This window comes from Papio anubis, chromosome 9, assembly GCF_008728515.1.
Source record: "Papio anubis isolate 15944 chromosome 9, Panubis1.0, whole genome shotgun sequence".
Lineage (NCBI taxonomy): Eukaryota > Metazoa > Chordata > Mammalia > Primates > Cercopithecidae > Papio > Papio anubis.
Genome location: NC_044984.1, coordinates 93,015,175 through 93,036,575, shown reverse-complemented (window position 1 = coordinate 93,036,575; position 21,401 = coordinate 93,015,175). Strand labels below are relative to the sequence as shown.

The following is a 21,401-nucleotide window of genomic DNA, read 5'->3' as shown; positions in this document are numbered from 1 at the left end:
TCAAATCTTCAATACAGTAGAAAGCAATATAAATTAAACTCAAGACCAAAGAAGTTTTTAAAAAATACTTATTTGTAACATATATGATAGATGAGGGCTTCAGTATTTATTTTTATAGAAAATTCTAATAAAACAATAAGAAAAAGAAAAACATTGCAAGAGAAAAAATAGGTAAAGGAGGTAAAAGCAAAGAATGAGAGCCACAATTCACAAAATAAAAAGTATAGATGGCCAAAATCTCATTGGTAATCAAAGTGAAACAAGAAAAATTTACCATTTTTAAAGTATCAGATCTCTAAAGACTAAAGGAGTAGTAAGAATATTAGCTGGGGCTGGGCACAGTGGCTCAAACCTATAATCCTAGCACTTTGAGAAGCCGAAGAGGGTGGATCACTTGAGCCCAGGTGCTTAAGATCAGCCTGGGCAACACAGTGAAACCTCATCTCTTTGAAACATACAAAAATTAGCTGGGTGTGGTGGTGCATACCTGTGGTCCCAGCTACTCAGGAAGCTGAGGTGGAAGGATCACCTGAGCCCAGGAAGTGTAGGTTGTAAGTGAGTTTCAGCTAAGAAAATAACCATCAGGCAATTGTACATCATCCAGCCTGGGCATACAGAGTGTAGATCCTGTACAATGAAATAATATGCAGCTTTAAAAATCATGTCACTCTATATAAATGACAAGAAAAGATGATGATTCAATGTAATTAAGTGGTAAAAAGCAATATATGAGACTTTCTATTATCATCCCATTTGGTTTTAAAGGACAAGTGTATTTATAGAAGCAGCAAAATGATCTAGAAAACTATACACAAGAGCATTAGCAATGGTTGTGATCTGTTTTCTTTTTTATAGTTTTTTTTCTAAGTTTTCCAATGAAAATCAACCATTACTGTTAAAGTCAGAAAAAAAGGCTAAAGAGAACTGAATCTGCCACACTATCATATATATATCATATATATATCATACATATACATATATATATCATAAGCTTTAAAAAGGTGCATTGGTTCAGTGATTCTACTTCTCAGAATTTGCCAAGGAAACAACATAGGTACTAAGAGAAACAAGAATGCTCATTACAACATCATAAGGATAAAAAAAACTGAAAACCTAAATGTTCGATAATTAAAGTTTGGTTAAGTAAATTAGGGCACAGCTATTTATTGGAATGCCATCATTCCAATATACATTATTAAATGTGAATATATTTTGCTAGATGAAAAAAACAAACTACAACAATTTACTATGTATTATAACCAAGAAATAACATACCTGAGCATAGAAAAATTACTGAAAGTACTTATGGTTTTCCAAATGTAAACATTTTGAGTAGCTACTTCGGAGTCATGACTTCAATCAAATACCATCTATGTGCTAACAATTCCCTATTTTCATGTTTCATCTATAATTCTCCCCAGAATTCCAGACTCACATATCTAACCACCTATTCAATATTTCCAGCCAGATGTCTTAATAGGTTTATCAGACTTAATATATCCAAAATGAGTTCTTAACCATCCCCATTCTCTGCAGGAAAAAGCTTGTTCTCCCACAGACCTCTATTTCAGTTCATGGACTCCATTCTTTCCATTGGAGTTGGAGTCATCTTTGATTCTTCTTTCTCTTTTAATGCGTATCAAACCCATCAGCAAATCATGATGATTCTACCCCTCTATCATCACTTTCTTTCCCCTTCCCTGCTCTCTCCTTCTTCTAAGCACTTAACTACCCACCGAAATATAATAAATTTGTTTAATGTCTGCCTCCTCCCAGAACATAAACTCAATGAGAGCAGAGACTTTGTGCCTGTGCTTTATCCTCCTAATGAAGAGCGATATACATAACAAGCACTCAATAAATATTTATTGAATCAATGAATATACTTTTCCACTATCCATTTCCTCTCAACGCTTACAAAATAAATCCATACTGCCCAAGAAGGAAAGCTACTAGTAAGAAGAGGATTAATTCTGAGGTGGTTCATTTACTAGTCACTAAGGTACCTTTTCTCATCACTACAGGTAAAAACAAAAATAATTGCACAGGCTACAATCCCATTTTTACTAATAAAAAAATGATACTAATAAAACAAAACATGTTTATGAACAGGACAGCAAAGCAAAATACCAAACAACAACGACAACAACAATGGGAAATTTAACTACATAAAAATTCAAATCTTCAGCTGGCTGCGGAGGCTCATGCCTGTAATCCTAACACTTTGGGAGGTTGAGGGGAGTGGATCACTTGAGCTCAGGTCGAGCTCAGGAGTTTGAGACCAGCCTGGGCAACATGGTGAAACCCCATGTCCACCAAAAATACAAAAATATTAGCCAGGCATGGTGGCGTGTGCCTGTACTCCCAGCTACATGGGGGCTGAGGTGGAAGGATCACTTGAGCCCAGGAGGTTAAGGTTGTAATGAGCTGAGATTGTGCCACTGCACTCCAGCCTGAGTGACAAAGTGAGACCCTGTCTCAAAAAAAAAAATTCAAATGGAAAGCAATATAAACAAAATTCGAGACAAAAAAATAAACGAGAAAAAAGCACGTAATGGAAAAAGGAAAGTCAGGTAAAATAATTTTTAAATGGGTCATCTTACCTTGTGCATCTTGGCACTGGCCATGTGATAGGCCAGAAAGTTATACCAATACATACAGTCTTCCTGATCTAGTGAAAGAGTATGCGGCTGGTGATATCTCTGAAACTGAGTGATTATCTTTTTATGTAGATCCTGCAACCCAAATGAAACGTTTCAGAAGCCAGAAACAATTTTATAACCTAAGCATCACAGTAACTTCAGCTTCCAAAGCTATTAAGAATGCACAGAGAGGCCAGGCTCGGTGGCTCACACCTGTAATCCCAGCACTTTGGGAGGCCAAGGTAGGAGGATCACCTGAGGCCAGGACTTCAAGACCAGCCTGGGCAACATAGGGAGATATCCCTATGTTTTATTTTTTACAAAAAGATAAAAAATAAAAAAACAGTCAGGTGTGGTGGCACGTGCCTGCGGACCCAGCTACTCGGGAATTAGCTACTCAGGATCATTTGAGCCCAGGAGTTTAAGGTTGAAGTGAGCCACTGCATGCCAGCCTGGGCAACACAGTGAGACCCTGTCTCAAAAAAAAAAAAAAAAAAAAATATATATATATACACACACACACACACACACACACAGAGAGAGAGAGAGAAGCTCCCCACAAAATAATGACTTTACAGTGGAGAAACCTGGCAGATACCACTTTAACCAAATTATCAACATTAACATCACCCATAATAAAACATATCAACACCAACAGTCTGGGCATAGTGGCTCATACCTACAATCCCAGCACCTTGGGAGGCCAAGGCAGGTGGATCACTTGAGCCCAGGAGTTCAAGACCAGCCTGGGCAACATGGCAAAACGCTATCTCTACAAAAATTTTTTTAAAAACCACCAAGTACTCTTAGCATATGATGCCACTGAGAAAGATACAACATCATTGGTATTCTTGCCAAATATGTATAACTTCAATGTAGTCAGGAGAAAACATCAGACAAAACCAAATTTGGGTATACTGTACAAAATTACTAGCCAGTACTCTTCAAAAGTGACAAGGCCACGAAAGATAAAGACTGATAAATTTTCACAGATTTGAGGAGACTGAAAAAATGACAAGTAGGGAAACAAGACAATCACATGCAATACGGGATCCTAAATTGGCCTGGACCACAAAAAGAACATGTAGATTAGCGAACAGTATTGTATCAATGTTAATTTTCTGGCTTTAACAACTGTACTATGGTTATATAAAATGTTAGTATTAGGGGAAGCTAGGTGAAGGACTTATGCATAGAAACTGTCTACTATTTTGTAACTTTTCAATAAATCTAAAATTATTTCAAAGGAAAAAGAAAAAAAAAGTAAACCAAGATTCAAGTACCTGAAGCTGGCTGCAATTCTTCTCTGTAAGAAAATCTACTTGAAGATCATGTAAATAATAACGAAACGACTTTCCCTTCCGATCACAAAATAAAAGAGACTTATTTACAAACTCCTGCAGTATGTCTTCAACTTCTTCAGTTTCCATGTCCCAGAGAATACATAACACCTAGGAATCATTGTAAGTATTTAATATGCCACAAAAGTACAATGACCAGGACTGTAGACAGGTATTATCACACACACACACACACACACACACACACCCCCACAAAAACTGTATCTTAAAGCCCTAAGTAAGAATGTCTCATTTCTTAAGAAGAAACCCAACTACTCCTCAAGATAGAAAAGAGAAAGAGAAGTCAGATGCTTCTTCAGCTGCACTAGAACCACAAAAATAGGTTAACTCCTGAGTTCAACACAGAGCCCTTAATGGAGGCTAACAGCAGAGGGACTTCTACACCCAACACCGCACCACCTCAGTCCCCTGGGTCTTATTCTTCCAAGGTTCTCTGTAACAACATGCTCAGTACTATATCAAAGCTTACATGCAATAAATACCCAATGATAAGGATCATTGATCCCATTACCTTTGTAGGCACCTTAACGTCCTTCTGAAGGATGGAAAGATCTGTGTAATAATATTTGATGTCTTCTCTGAGCATTTCAACACTTATAGACATGGCTTCATCTAGAGCCTCATAATCATAAGACGAAGATTTCCTTATTCTCTTAAACTGCTTATTCTGAAGTTGTTTGAGGTAGTACTCCCAGCGATTGGGAAAATCACGTAAAAGTGCACCAATTAAAGATACTACAAGGGGAGAGCCTTAAAAAAAAAAAAAAAGGAAGTCACTGTGCTAATACCATCCTATTTTGTCACTACTAAGAATCAACTTACTTACACTACTAAGAAACAATTTCTCCTGCATGTTATCAAAAGCCTTAAGTATTTATCACTCTTGACTTCACTTCTAGATATTTATTCCAAAAAAAATTAGAAATAAGATTTAATTTAATAAGTTCCTGATTATCTTTATTAAGTCAAAATAACATAGATCAAATCTGGCTAAGATGTCATTACAAAAAAAAAAAAATACATATGTGTGTGTGTGTGTATATATATATATATATACATATGCCAGCCTGAGCAACATAATGAGACCTTGTCTCTACTAAAAATAAAAATTAGAAATATCAGCCAGGTGTGGTGGTACGTGCCTATAGTACCAGCTACTTAGGAGGCTGAGGTAGGAGGATTGCTTCAGTCCAGGAGGTTGAGGCTACAGTGAGCCATGATGGCACCACTGCATCCCAGCCTGGGAAACAGTGTGAGAGCCTGTCTTAAAGGAAAAAAAAAAAAAAGAATGATTAAATTTAAGGATATTCATCACAGCATACTTAGAACGGTGAAAAAAATCTTAAATAATGTAAACAATGTCCAATAATAGAGAAGTGGTTGAATAAATTAAGATATATCAATATTATGCCACTGGTAAATTTTTTTCAAAAAAATATTTAACAACATGGGAAAATGCTCAAGATATATAAAAAGGGTAAGGTCAGCCAGGCGCAGTGGCTCACGCCTGTAATCCCAGCACTTCGGGAGGCCAAGGCGGGCAGATCACAAAGTCAGGAGATCAAGACTAGCCTGGCTAACATGGTGAAACCTCGCCTCTACTAAAAATACAAAAAAATTAGTGGGGCACGGTGGTGGGCACCTGTAGTCCCAGCTACTCAGGAAGCTGAGGCAGGAGAATGGCGTGAACCTGGGAGGCGGAGCTTGCAGTGAGCCAAGATCACGCCACTGTGCTCCAGCCTGGACAATAGAGCGAGACTCCGTCTCAAAAGAAAAAAAAAAAAGGGTAAGGTCCAGCTAGGTGTGGTGACATGTGTCTTAGTCTTAGCACTTCGGGAGACTGAGGTGGGAGGATTGCTTGAGGGCAGAAGTTTGAGACCTGCCTGGGCAACATAGTGAGACCCTGTCCCTACAAAAAAATTTTAAAATTACCCAGGTAGGTGGTGAGTATCTGCAGTCCCAGCTATTCAGGAGGCTGGGGCAGGAGGATTGCTTAAGACGAGACATTCAAGCCTGCAGTGAGCTGTGATCTTGTCACTGCACTCCAGCCTGGATGACAGAGCAAGACCTTGGCTCTTCAAAAATAAGGGCAAGATCCAAAACTATGTATACATAATCTCAATTTTTAAAATCTTTGTTCTAAAAGACTGGAGGCAATACTCTCATGATGCTAATAATTATCAGATTATGGATAATTTCTATTTTTTCTTTATAGTTTCACACATTTTCAAAATGGACATGCATCACCCTTTGTAATAACTACAAATCAAGCATTTTTCCTAAGTGTAAGATTTCTTCAAAAATAAACAAAACTGGCCAGGTGTGGTGGCTCAGGCCTGTAATCCCAGCACTTTGGGTGGCTGAGGCAGGTGGATCACGAGGTCAGAAGTTCAAGAGTACCCTGGCCACGATGGTGAAACCCCGTCTCTACTAGAACTACAAAAATTAGCTGGGTGCAGTGGCACACGCCTGTAATCCCAGCTATTAGGGGGCTGAGGCAGGAGGATCACTTGAACCTGGGCAGCAGAGGTTGCAGTGAGCAGAGATCACGCCACTGCACTGAAGTCTGGGCGACAGAGTGAGACTCAGTCTCAAAAAATAAATAAATAAACAAACAAAACTGTGTCTCTATTTGATGGCAAAATGAAAAATAAGGTGGCCAGGTATGGTAGCTCATGCCTATAATCTCAGCACTTTGGGAGGCCGAGGCAGGCAATCACCTGAGGTCAGGATTTTGAGACCAGCCTGACCAACATGGCAAAACCTCATCTCTACTGAAAATATAAAAATTAGCCGGGCATGGTGGCACATGCCTATAGTTCTAGATACTCGAGAGGCTGAGGCAGAAGAACTGCTTGAACCTGGGAGGCAGAAGTTGCACTGAGCCAAGATCACGCCACTGCACTCCAGCCTGGACGACAGAGTGAGATTCCGTCTCAAAAGAGAAAAAAAAGAAAAAGAAGAAAAATAAGGTATTTCCAAGCATAGCAACAATGAAAGAAATAATTTTAAGAGTTGATAGATTTGACTGTATAAAATTTTAAGCTTCTATATGTCAAAAGAATACAACAAATAAAAGGTACACAAAAAACTGGGAAACAGGCTGGACATGGTGACTCATGCCTGTAGTCCCAGCGCTTTGGGAGGCTAAGGTAGGAGGATCATTTGAGGCAAGTAGTTCAAGACCAGCCTGGGCAACATAGCGAGATCCTATATATAAATTTTACATTAAAAAATTGTTTTACTGGGAAATAATACTTGTAAAAATATGACAAAGAGCTAATAGTTTCAATTTTGAGTATTTAGAAATAAGTTAAAAATGCTTATATCAAAAAAGAAAAGTGAGTCAAGGATAATTTCTTAAAGTCAAGGATAATTTCTTAAAACATATTCAATAAACAAGTAAAAAGTTTAACTTCACTAACGAAAAATGCAAATTAAGACACCAGTTTTTACTTACCAAATTAGAATACTATTTTTATAAAATCCCAAGCAAATACAAGTTTTAAATCTGATTCTCACTATATTTTTAACTCTGACAGCAGAGGTCACATCTGTGTCTCACTTCTCTCGCTAATGTGGTCTCTAACACACTGTGGGTAGATAGTAAATATTATTTTAATGAATAAATAAATACCATAATATCATGTATCCATTTAAGATATCAGAGAAGAACCTAAAATACTAAATCTCCCAGAAAAGTTCTTGCATGTTCATGTGCTAAGTTATCATATTCATTAGCTTAATTTATAAAAGGGAAATTATATAACTCCCTATAACCTCCTCATAAACAAAATAAATAACCATACCTTTACATTCTTTTATAATACTATGAGCTTGTTCTGGCAAATCTGCTTTCTTCATATTAACAAAAAGGGATAAAATTTCAAGTCCTTTTTCTTTTCCTAAGGAACTCTCCACAGGGACTACATATTTAGGACCTGCAAACAAAAATCACAAGACAAAGTAAGTAATTTGGTATGCCACATATTTAAATGTAATTGAATTAAATATAAAGGTACTAAAAAGTTAATGAATAATCCTTACCCATTACTGAATCTGTAACACTCTTGTCTCTGGTTGTAAGAAGAATCTGACACTGATTGTCAAAAGCTTTCAACACCCAAGAGTCCCAAACATCATCCAAGATCAACAGAGACCTAATTAAAAAAAAAAATAATTAATCACTAATGACATTTATTTTAAGCTTCCTTTTAAAAAGATAATCACACCAGTGTCTTTTAAAATCTACCAAATTAAAAATTTTTTTAAACAAATAGATAGCTAGGTCTAGGAAAATGAGTCTTCCTCTTTGCTACACTCTTTTCTCAATATGCTGATTCAAATAAGGAAAAAAAAATTAGAGACTTCTTTCTCCTCAAACCCTAAATCAGAACATATTAAAAGTACAGATCCTACCATAAAAGGTTCAGCCACCACTTACTGAGTGCCTTAAAAAAAAAAAAAAAAAAAAAAGGGGGACCATTACTATCCAAGTAATGGGATTTTCCAACTCAGTCTTTAAGCACCAAAACCAAACTAGAACTGAGCTCAGGTTAGCATGAGAATGCATCATACAATAACGATGATATGTAACCATTTTTTACCTATAAAACTAGCAATTTCAAATGTTGCAACCTAAAAGAACATTACCTTTCATACAAGTGGTTTTTTCTTTAAAGAATGTGTTTATTCATAGTAACTAAGAACCTCTATATCAATTCCCAATTGGTCTCTCTAAAAACTTTTCTAAACTCACTAGAACAGATGAGGGGAAAAAATATAACTAAAACCTGATAGCATAATTATACACTAGCATTTTTGTCTAAATGACACACTGTGGCTGCACGTTACAAAAAAATACTCTAGGCACATATATAGGTTGAAAAATTACAAAAGCATAAACCAAATGAGACTGAGAGATTAAAAAAATATGCCTGGTTTTATAAGCTAGTCTGACACATCTGAAGGTGGCTACATTATTTTACTCAACAGAAGTCACTTTTATTTTTGCAAAAAAGGGAAAGCAGAACTAGGGTAAAGTTACCGAGCAATTAAAGAGGGAAGGGTTAGTGATCTCAATCCTATTTCCTCTATGTAAATCAATATCAAGAGAACGAGGGCCTAGGCGTGGTGGCTCACGCCTGCAATCCCAGCACTTTGGGAGGCCAAGGTGGGCGGATCACGAGGTCAGGAGATCGAGACCATCCTGGCTAACATGGTGAAACCCCATCTCTACTAAAAATACAAAAAATTAGCCAGGCGTGGTGGCAGGTACCTGTAGTCCCAGCTATTCAGGAGGCTGAGGCAGGAGAATCACTTGAACCCAGGAGGCGGAGCTTGCAGTTAGCAGAGATTGCACCAAGATAATATAACAAGTATGCATCAGAATCACCTAGTAGGCTTTTCCCAAAAATACTCTTCTCACCCTATATTCTGATATTAATACCCTTACCAATTTGAGAATCACTGCCATACTCAGCAACTGCTACAGACTGCATCCTTGGGTGCATTATGGCATTTTTAAAAAGTGCAGAGCCACTACCTCTCACTCAGTATACTATAACATTCCCAAAGAACGCTTTATTTATCTTTATACTTGCAGCACTTGGCCCAGAACCTGGCACAACACTCAATGTTGGTTAAATGAACAAATGAAAGAGAGGCTGTTAGATGACAGAAATCAAATTGTTGACTGAATCCAAGGTTATACTCTTAAGACTAGCAGCAGCTAAACTGCTGTCTCCCTTTTGGCTAATGAAAACGGTGAAACACTTGGTAACAGTGCCTGCACATAATTATAATGGTAAGTATTTGCTGAATTAATTAACTGTTGAACAAACAAAACAAACTCACTCCTGAAGTATATGGAAGTAGAAGAGTCACATGTATATTTCTAGAAACTAAGACAAAAGAAGAGCTCCATTAAAAATCCTTCCTGACTTTTTTTTAAATTGAAATAGGGTCTTCCTCTGCCATCCAACCTGGAATACAGTGGCACAATCTAGGTTCACTGCAGCCTTGATCTCCCAGGCTCAAGTGATCCTCCCACCTTAGTCTCCTGAGTAGCTGGGACCACTACTGAATGATGTACCACCACATCAGACTAATTTTTCTATTTTTTAGAAAGACAGGGTTTCGTCATGTTGCCCACACTGGTCTTGAACTCCTGGGCTCAAGCAAACTATCCATCATGGCCTCTCAAAGTGCTGTGACTACAGGCACAAACCACTGTGCCTGGCCCTTTCCTGACATTTATCAGTTGCCTGCATTTATTCTCTCTTGTTCTATGTTAACCCATTAGAAATAATGGATTCAAAGTAAGAAGTTTGCACTTTCTAGCAAAGACCACTCACAAACTCACCTACTTAAGACATTCCCTGGGAGCCTACAATCGTACATATGAGACAATGTGGTAGATAGGAAGCAAAGAAAAAAAGCAACTTTAGGCCAAATGGCAGCCCCTTTTTTTTTTTTTTATCTTTTTAAATACAAGAAAGAAAAGCAAGAAAGCAATGGTTCTTTTCTTTTTCTTTCTTTCTTTCTTTCTTTTTTTTTTTTTTTTTTGACAGTTTCACTCTTATTGCCTAGGCTAGAGTGCAATGGCACGATCTCGGCTCACTGCAACCTCCGCCTCCCGAGTTCAAGCGATTCTCCTGCCTCAGCCTCCCGAGCAGCTGGGATTACAGGCATGCGCCACCAATACCTGGCTAATTTTGTATGTTTAGTAGAGATGGGGTTTCACCATGTTAATCAGGCTGGTCTTGAACTCCTGACCTCAGGTGATCCAAACGCCTTGGCCTCCCAAAGTGCGGGGATTACAGGCGTGAGCCACCACGCCCAACTGCGATGGTTCTCTCTTATCCTCCTTTTAGGACAGCAGGAAAAAGGCATGATGTTCTCAAGAAGTCAGTAGTTGCATCTTATTGGGACTTCACACACCAACTAAATTTGACTATCAGTACCTTGGGTGTTTGCGAAGCATCAGAATGCGAAGACGGTCTTTAGCCTCTTCAATGTTAAGTGGAAGCCTCTGGGAAAAACTCTCATCTTGATCCAATCGTGTGCAAAGATTCTGCAGTTTCATCAGAAGTCCAGATTTGTCTTGTTTCCCAACTGAAACCCAATGCACTCCCCCTGGGAAACAATCTAGTGAGGGAAAGAATAATGAACTTAAGGCCTTTCAACAGGAGTCCTCCTTTAAATGGTTTTACTGTTAAGCATCAGATTTACTCCAATTTTCAGTCCCATCATATCTTTGACCTCTCTTGATTTAGAGTATAAATTTTACATGCAAGATATTGGTAGGCTTTATATCCTGAATCTAAGACAAGTTGAAGATGTGAAAAAACTGAAGTTTGGAGTAAATCTGTGGCTTATCAGGAAAATCTTACCAAGTAAAGTTTTATTATCTTTGTCCTGTGTTGTCAATGATCGCTGCACAGCAATTTCTAAACCTTGTACTCCTGACTTTTTGGGATGGCAATTCTTTGTTGTAAGGGACTGTCCTATGCATTATAGGATGTTTAACAGCCTCTTTGGCCTCTATCCACTAGATGCCAATAGGATTCCCCTTCACCAGTACTGACAAACAAAAATGTCTCCAAACATTGTCAAATGTCACCTGGGGGGGTGCAAAATCACCCCTCATTGAGAACTACTGATGTCCTGGAACATATTAACTCACCCATTATGGTTTTCTTATACAGATTTAAAATAGGAAATTAGATTCAAGTCTGGCTCTACTGCTTACTAGCTAAGCAATCTTTAGCAAATCATTTAACCTCAGTCTCATTTGTTATACTGAAATAAGGTTGTCTAGCCCACCTATTTCAGAGTTGCTGTGAAAAATTAATGATATAAAATATGTGAATTTGCTATGTTAAGCATAAAGGATTAAAACAAGATGTTAGTGTTATGGATCTGAGAGCAACTTACCAATATTAAGCTTCGAACTAGTAAGCACTAGGAATGGCCGTGATTATTATTACTGTTATCATCATCATTGTTAATTGAGCCATAAAACATCTTGAAATACGTATTTTTATTTACGTATTATCAGGAGCCAAAATCTTAAGTCTTCATAGACTATACTTAATCACTTCCACATAAACATACATATATAAAAAAGAGGGGTCCCCATGTGTAAAACACGGTAAACAGTAGCATTAGATCATTCCAGTAGCATCAATCATAAAGATTTATGTGATCTTAAACATAAACATACCAAAAAAAGCAAAAAACAGACTCAAAGATAAATGAGTTAAATTACACCAAAGGGCAATTTATTTACTGGTATTCACAAATAATTAAATACAAATATAAATCACTATTTTAAAAACTTAATCACCCAAAAGAGATACTTGCCTATATGCACAAATATCTATTTACATCAGATATTTATTGGGCACTATTCTAACAGTTCTATGTATGTTCATTTAATACTATAGCACACTATCAAGCAGACACTATTACCTTCATTTTGAAAATGAGGAAACTGAAGAATAGAAAAGTTGAGTAATTTGCCCAAAGTTACACAGCTAATAAAGCAAAGCTGAGATTCAAACTTAAAGCATCAACGTTCAACTTCTACACCATTCTGCATCAACAAGAATATTCACTGCAGCATTGTTTGCAACAGGAAAAAGCTGGAAACAACCCACAATGTCCACCTTACCCTACTATCCCATTGCAGGCTTCCAAAGTCTCAGACAGGCCCAACTGAACCTTGTACGTAAATGAAGTTTGCAGTATTGAATAGGACTTGACATTTTAATTATGGAAATGAGACTTTTTATAACTTGAAGTGACGTGGAGTCTTTGAACCTGCACAAGGTCAAGGAAAGGATCAGTCCCAGAAAAGAGGAAGTAAGCAAAGGTCTGGATGAAGCCATGAAGAGCAAATACCTACTCCATTTCCCAGCATAGAAAAAAAAACCGGTTTTCGCTCCAGATAAGGAGAGGACTAAAGAGCCAAGAGTATGTGCTAAGAAGCAACTGAATGATGGGCAATAAAATGATGGACTATGATGGCTCAAGTCTAGGAAAGGACTGATAGTATGAATAGAGAGGATATTCTGGAATCAATGGATGAGAAGTCTTGGTAAGTCTATAGCAATAAACTTGAAGAATAAAATAGGTGGAGGCGGGTAAAGAGTAGAAGAGAATGCTCAACATCAAGATTTCAAAAGTGCTGTAGTTCTAGTAATGACAAGGATCAGGGTCCAGCCTGTAATCAGGGAAGAGTTAAGAAATGGCCACAGGAGGCCGGGTGCAGTGGTTCATGCCTGTAATCCCAGCACTTTGGGAGGCTGAGACAGGAGGATCACGAGGTCAGGAGATCCAGACCATCCTGGCTAACATGGTGAAACCCCGTCTCTACTAAAAATACAAAAAAATAGCGGGTCGTGGTGGCAGGCACCTGTAGTCCCAGCTACTCAGGAGGCTGAGGCAAGAGAATGGTGTAAACCAGGGAGGCAGAGCTTGCAGTGAGCAGAGATCGCCCCATTGCACTCCAGCCTGGGTAACAGAGCGAGACTCCGTCTCACAAATTTAAAAAAAAAAAAAAAGTCACAGGAGATAAAGTGGTTAAGGAAAGAAGAGGCTAAGGTTTTGGATGACTCATCCACATAGGTATCAAAATCACTAAGAGTGCTAACAGACAAAGGGCATAAGACGAAGGTTAAAAGCTAAGAACTCCAATCGTCAATGAATAAGATGGTGATTACATCAATAGGAAAGGTTAGAGACATGAACCTCAAAGCATTCAGCTGGAGAAGGGAGTATTAATGGTCTGGATGAGGCAACAGAGAGCAAGAACAATGCCCACCCATTTCCTGGTGCTAAAGTATGTGGGATATAAAGGAAAAAACTTGCCATGTCACTTAAGAAGGTTACAGAGAAGGCAGTATCCTCAGGAAACTGGCCAGTTTCAGATAAGGCAAGAAGGTGAATATTCTAAGAAGTTGATGATACAAGAGAGTTTCCTGCTCACAGAGGAGGAGTTCTACAGGGTATGGCAGAAACACATATGAATGAGAGAAGACGACCTAGATCAGAATTTGTCAATGTACTGAATAATGACTGCATGAAAGTCTAAAATATAACAAACAACTGGAGACAAAGAACTGTACAGTAACTGAGGTAGAGACGGGGCTGTGAAGCCTGGTTTGATTATCAGTGCTAATGTCTTAGAAGAAGGTAGACAAGCCCTATTGCTAACTCCTAAAGATTCTGAGGTCCCCTCAGGCCTTCTTCAGTGTAACTTTATAGTTATGACCTTCAGTGTAAGTTTACAGTTATGAAACAGCAAGCCCTCGAGACTTCACTTAAAGCTGTGCTCCATATGTATATATATTCATAAATGCAGAGAATAAAGTTTGGAAAAATTTACTCCAAATTGTTAACCAAGACTATCTCTAGGGTAAGATTTAGAATTTAGAGCCAGGAATGGTGGCTCCCAGCACTTTGGGAAGCCAAGGCAGACAGATTGCTTGAGCCCAGGATTTCGAGACCAGCCTGAGCAACACGGTAAAACCACGTTTCTAAAAAAATACGAACATTAGCCAGGCAAGGTGCTATGCACCTGTGGCCCAGTTACTCAGGAGGCTGAGGTGGGAGGATGACCTGAGCCTGGGAAGTTGAGGCTGCAGTGAGCCAGGATCATGCCACTGCACTCCAGCCTGGGTGACAAAGTGAGAGTCTGTCTCAAAAATAAAAACAAAAAAAAGATTAAGAATTTAGGAGAAAGCAAAAAGGAACAAGTAAGGAGAACTTTTACTTCTTTTTAAATGAAAATACTACTTTTAAAATATAGAGATGTAAACTATCTGCTGCTTTAAGTTTCCTTTTTTCACAATTTGTGCTGTCTACCTAAAATTTGTAAAAATCGGCTAGGCACGGCGGCTCAAGCCTGTAATCCCAGCACTTTGGGAGGCTGAGGCGAGGGGATCACTTGGGTCAGGTGTTCGAAACCAACCTGGCCAACAAAGTAAAATCCCATCTATACTAAAAACACAAAAATTAGCCAGGTGTGGTGGTGCACATCTGTAGTCCCAGCTACCTGGGAGGCTGAGGCAGGGGGATTGCTCGAATCTGGGTGCAGAGGTTGCAGTGAGCCAAGATCATTGCACCCCAGCCTAGGCGTCACAGTGAGACTCTGTCTCAAAATTAAATTAAATTAAATTTGTAAAGATCATCCCAAGATTAAAGGTAAAGAAAGCATCCTGATGTAACTACCTAGTAAATTCTTTCATATTTTAATTTACGTACCTATTACCTAGGGTCAAAGGCCTTTTTTCCCTAAATTTATAACTAAAAATGTAGGGCATTTAAATACACGCAAGAAAAGAGAAAACACTATCAGCTTTAAAAAGGCAAACAGACCAAATGACTACCTGATATGCAAATCTCTAACATCACAATATAACATTTGGTTAGAAACTGAACCATTAATTCCACATTTCAGAAAGAATCTAAACATCTTGACTATGGGCACAAGAGGGAGCAATTTAGCCTCGCATGAGGCTGTATTTACAATTCATTCAGAGAAACTAATTCAGAGAAAAGTTGCCTTTATTCAGGGAAAACTCCATAATACTTTCACAGGAGGCTTATCCTGGTAGCACTTCATAATCTAATAACACAAAGAAATCTTGGAAAGGACAGAAACATATAGGAACACAGTCTATGAAGAAAGCATCCATGATTAAAAACCAACATACGAATACAGTAACATAAAATGTCATTACTGTATTTAAAGATACATCTGTTCTTCATTATCTCCCTACAAATAAGTTGAAATTTCAAAAGACAACTGGGTTACTCAAAACTGTATAGGCACAAATAGTTAAAAACTATATATAGAGAGAGAGAGTTTGGTTTTTTTTTTTTTTTTTTTTTTGAGATGGCATCTCACTGTCACCCAGGCTGGAGGGCAGTGGTGCAATCTTGGCTCACTGCAACCTCTACCTCCTAGGTTCAAGCGATTCTCATGCCTCAGCCTCCCAAGTAACTGGGATTATGGGCAGGTGCCACCACGCCTGGCAAATTTTTGTATTTTTAGTAGAGACGGGGTTTCACCATGTTGGCCAGGCTCGTCTCGAACTCCTGACTTCAAATGATCTGTCTGCCTCAGCCTCCCAAAGTGTTGGGATTACAGGCATGAGCTACTACACTCAGCTGAAAGTTAAAAACTTAATATTCTTTAATTTATCCCAATCACCACCCAAAGACAACATTTCCATAGGAACTACAATTTTAATCAAATTTAGAACTCTTACATTATCTGTAATTTTAAAAGAAAATGTTTTGTAATACAATTAAATGTCAAAAATCCAATGTTCCTGTATTTGAGAATGGAAGTGAACTCCAGAGATTAAAATTTATCTTTGGGAAAGCACCTACTCTTGCACTAGTGAACATACAAAGGCAGTCTCCAGAGAATAAAGAGCTAAATATGAGAATAAAGAGCAAAATATGAATAATAAGACTGTAATAGGACTACTTGAACAAAACTCAGGAAATACAAATTAGAAGACAAAAAAAAATTTGATTAGTTTGACTACATCGAAGTTCTCTTCTACTGAGAACACCCAAGAAAAAAATTAATCACATGGCAAATTAAAACGAGGTATTTAAAAGTCTAAAACCAGCTGAGCACAGTGGCTCACGCCTGTAATCTCAGCACTTTGGGAGGCCGAGGCAGGGGGATCACCTCAAGTCGGGAGTTCAAGACCAGCCTGATCAACATGGAGAAACCCCGTCTCTACCAAAAATACAAAATTAGCCAGGCGTGGTGATGGGTGCCTGTAATCCCAGCTGCTCAGGAGGCTGAGGCACGACAATCACTTGAACCTGGGAGGCAGAGATTGTGGTGAGCCGAGATCGCGCCATGGCACTCCAGCCTAGGCAACAGGAGCGAAACTCGGTCTCAAAAAAAAATAAAATAAAGTCTAAAACCAACAAAGTCTAATTTCTAGAATATATAAGAAACTTCTAAAAAGCAAAAAAAAAAAAAAAATGGAAATCCCAATGGAAAATAGACAATATAAACAAAATCCATAAAAAAAGAAACTCAAAAGGCTAACAACAAGCTTATGAAGAAATGTTCAAACCTGAGTTACCAGAGAAATGCAAAGTAAAAGATACAACTTTATAGAAGTTTGCCTGGCAAAAATTACAAAGCTGGATCATACCAAGTGTCACTGCAGAAGTGAGGTTATAGGAGTCCCCATACTCGTCTGGGGGAAAAGTACAGACTGGAGGAGAATCAAATTTGGTATTTATATATCCTATCATTTAGTAATTTTGGCTGGGCATGGTAGCTCACACCTGTAACCCCAGCACTTCAGGAGGCCAAGGCGGGAGCATGACTTGAGCCCAGGAGTTTGAGACCAGCCTGGACAAGATAGCAAGACCCTGTCTCTACAAAAAATTTTTTAAAACACGCCAAGCACAGTGGCTTACACCTGTCATTCCAGCACTTTGGGAGGCCAAGGCAGGTGAATCTCTTGAGCTCAGGAGTTTGAGACCAGCCTGGGTAACATGACCCCATCTCTACAAAAAATACAAAAACTAGCTGGGTGTGTCAGCATGCACCTGTGGTCCCAGTTACTCAGGAGGCTGAGGTGGGAGGATCACTTGAACCCAGAAGGCAGCGGTTGCAGGGAGCCAAGATCATGCCACTGCACTCCAGCCTGGGTGACAAAGCAAGACCCTGTCTCATAAATAAATAAACAATTGGCCAGGCATGGTGGCATGTGCCTGTAGACCCAGCTACTCAGGAGGCTACGGTGGGAGGATCACTTGAGCCTAAGAGTTTGAGGCTGCAGTGAGCTATGATATGGTCACTGCACTCAGGCTGGGCAACAGGGTGACACTCTGTCTCTTTAAAAAAAATAAAAATAAATTAAAAATTACTAATTTTGCTCCTAGCTACAAATACCCAAGAAATTCTTACTCACATAAAAGTTCAACTCAGCTTTGCTGGAGCAGCAGAGAGTTGGATACAATCTACATGTCCATTTACTTAGGGCAATGGACAGTAAAATGGGTTGGTGGCAATCAGGTGTAACAAATAACATGTATACATAGCAAGAAGGATAAATCTTAAAAACATTGTGTCATGGGAGATAAAAAACAGAATAATTAATACCATAACATCTATGCAAATTTAAAACACCTGCATATAAACAACATACATATTTTACAAGAGCACATACTTTACACAGACATTTACAAAGAACATACATTAAATACATTAGGATTGTCCATGGAGAGGGGAAAGGAAATAAGAAAAGGAAATTTTGAAATGGAAATAAACAAATAAATACAGTGAGAAGCTCAACCTAGTACAGATCTACTATAATAAGCCGTGAACTAAGGAATATGAATAACTCAATCCTCTGAACTTGAGATCCCACAAAAGCACATGAGGAATATGAATTAAGCTCACATGTACTTGACAGTTGCCGGTATCTCTAGGATTTTCTCAAAGTGGTTAAAACCTGTTCCAAGATAACAATTTATAGAGTATGACTCCTGAGTATTTAATTCCATAAACTGTTGGCCAATTTTAATCCCTAGAATTGAAAATTAATCACAATAATGTAGAGCAATTTAAATGGGGAGAGGCAGTGTTCTTTTAAACCTATAAATTGGAATATTATAAATATACAAAAAAGTTCATCATAATATTGAAAGGAAAACTCATTTCTTCACATTAAAGGAACTTAAGCCAAATTTATCCTGAAATATCCTTAGCGATCAACTTTGCAGTATTGGTTTAAAAAAATCCTTGGGTCTGAGACTTGAGAGGAGCTAAGTCTCAAGAAACTTCTCTGTAATGACAGAGGGGAAAAACCAAGGGTTAGGAATTGGGCATACTTCTGACAAGAGTATAGTCAATATCACTTACAAAGGCTATGAAATTAAACTGAGGCCATATGTACACATAGATGTACCCCAGCCTCCATATTTTTAAGTCTCTTAGAGGCTTACTACTTATTCCAATCATTCTGTCTAAACTGTCTTAACCGTAGATCATGTTATACATACTGAAAAAAAAAAAAAAAATTTTTTTTTTTTTGAGACGGAGTCTTGCTCTTGTTGCCCAGGCTGGAGTGCGGTGGTGCGACCTCAGCTGACTGCAACCTCCGCCTCCCGGGTTTAAGCGATTCTCCTGCCTCAGCCTCCCAAGTAGCTGGGATTACAGGTGCTCACCACCACACCTGGCTGATTTTTTTTGTATTTTTGGTACAGACGGGATTTCACCATGTTGCCCAGGCTGGTCTTGAACTCCTGACCTCAGGTGATCCACGCCTCAGCTGGGATTACAAGCATGAGCCACCGTGCCTGGCCTACTAAAAAAAAAAATTATTAACTACCAGAAGTTGGGAACTGTCTTTGAATTCCCCTAGAAGTGTCATACAGAGAGAACACACTGATGAATGAGAACACTCTGATGAACAGGGGCAGCCTAGAGCTGATGGAGCTATACAACTATTCCTGATGAATATCCTGAGAACCTACCAGGCTCACTAAGGTCAGTGGTATATCCATCAATATGTCTTAAACCCTCTTTTACCCAGTATGCCCTTCCCCACCCTAGTAACCACCCACTACCCTTCCCACCTTCTCTAGTCTCCCATCCCTACCTTCACTGCCTGACAAACTTTTATTCTTTATTCAAACTCCCACTAAAATGTCATCTCATTCAGGAAGCCTGTCCTATCCATCCTCTTCCTTTAGAGACTTAACATATCCTTTCTTTGTTCTAACTCTGTACCTTATACTTGTTTCTACCATTCAATTTATCACGTATTGATATATCATAGTATTTTTACATGTCTATCTACCTTATTAGACTATGAAATGGACTAAGACACTTACCTTCTAAGAGGGAATGATCTCTAACAGCTTCTGCAGCTAATACAGACTTTCCACAGCCTGCCATTCCATGTATGGTGACCCATCCTGGTTCACCCTTCAATTTGGAGAGCTTCTGCTGAATTGCATTCACCAGCTTCTTCCTTGTGACAAAAACAACTGGCCTCTGTGGTACTCCACCTTCACACAGGACTGTCCTTACTAAAATCCAAAACAAAACAAGCATGAATGAATAGAACTTTGGAATGATTACTGAAGTAATACCATAAAAAACAAAGAGCAAAGCTGAGGCTTAGCCTGAAAATTTCCAAGAGAAGTAAGAAAATGAGGCTAGCATATTAACTTCAATTTTCTGATTTCTCAGACCACAGAGAGCAAAAAGGCAAACATATATCCTTCAAGATGACTAAAGAAAATGGAAGTTTCTATCTATATCTGCTTTACTCACCCTATTATTTCCTGACTTTTCAGTCTCTGTCATATTGAAGACTGGGAAGGCAAGTGTAAAAGGAAGAACATTTATGGAATACCTTTCAAGAACATGTATCTCTAAAGATTCTTATTTTTTCCTATAAACTCTATAAACACATAGAACTGGAAAATAAACAAGGGCCTATAAATTTTATTGTCTCTAAAAATTAGGGCAGACATATTATTATCTCAGCAATACAGTTCACTGGGCAAGAAGAAAATGTGAGAATTAACATGGATGCAAATAAGAAATATTTAAATTGAAAACATCACTACAATTTTTTTAACATGCGGTTTTCAGTGAACTGGTCACACTCTCTTCAGAAGATTACATCTACAGTAAGACAAACCCAAAGCAATTTTGATAGCAAAGTGATAGAAGGTATAATGGATACAAACCGTATGAAGTTATTCCACTAACTGAATCTTTACCACTGGAAGAAGAGACAACAGGAATGCCATCATGGAGAAGGGCAGCAAGATCTTTATATCCTTCATGTAGTAGAGCATTGTAGAATGATATGTAGGAATCATTATCTTTTTTAAGTATCATTTTAATTAGCATAGCTGCTCTTTGCTGTTGAGTGGGCTAAAAAAAATTAAGTAGTTTAGTATATAACAATGAATATGTATGCAACATAAATTAGTGGAGACCAGTGCAAGTTCTGAAATTCTAAACATTTTTAAGAAAGTGTGGACTGCTTCCGAGAGCTTTACCTCATTTCTTACTTTTTCCTCTTCTGATATTGTTAAAAATCCATCACTAATCATGTGATCCATGATGTAGGATGTCTTGATGTCCTTTTCCAGAGCTTCTCTATGTTGAAGCAAACAATTTCGAGCTTTTGCATCCATCTTCCCTCAAATCTTTCTCTCTCTGAGCTGTCAACCATGAGTTACAGCCAAAACACCAAAATATTTGTCAGGCCATTAAACATATGAAACGATACAAAATCTCATTAGTAAACAAGAAATGTAAAAAGAACAAAACTGATTGTTTTTCTTGGCAAAACTTTTTAAATGGACAAAACCCAATGCT

The 21,401-nt window shown here is 38.3% G+C and overlaps 1 protein-coding gene across 3 annotated transcripts in view; it reads right to left on the bottom strand.

Moving 5' to 3' along the window:
• The window catches only part of APAF1 (apoptotic peptidase activating factor 1), an 84,193-nt gene that overhangs the window by 60,352 nt on the left and 2,440 nt on the right, over positions 1–21,401 (bottom strand). For all 3 annotated transcript variants that reach the window (XM_021923313.2, XM_021923315.2, XM_021923317.2), the window contains exons 2-10: positions 21,080–21,244; positions 20,762–20,951; positions 19,895–20,092; positions 10,969–11,152; positions 8,051–8,163; positions 7,813–7,944; positions 4,515–4,753; positions 3,926–4,093; positions 2,604–2,735 (exon numbers count right to left, since the gene is read on the bottom strand). In XM_021923313.2, the coding sequence (XP_021779005.2) occupies positions 2,604–2,735; positions 3,926–4,093; positions 4,515–4,753; positions 7,813–7,944; positions 8,051–8,163; positions 10,969–11,152; positions 19,895–20,092; positions 20,762–20,951; positions 21,080–21,217 (1,494 nt within the window). In that variant the 5' untranslated portion in view covers positions 21,218–21,244. The remainder of the gene's footprint in view (positions 1–2,603; positions 2,736–3,925; positions 4,094–4,514; positions 4,754–7,812; positions 7,945–8,050; positions 8,164–10,968; positions 11,153–19,894; positions 20,093–20,761; positions 20,952–21,079; positions 21,245–21,401) is intronic.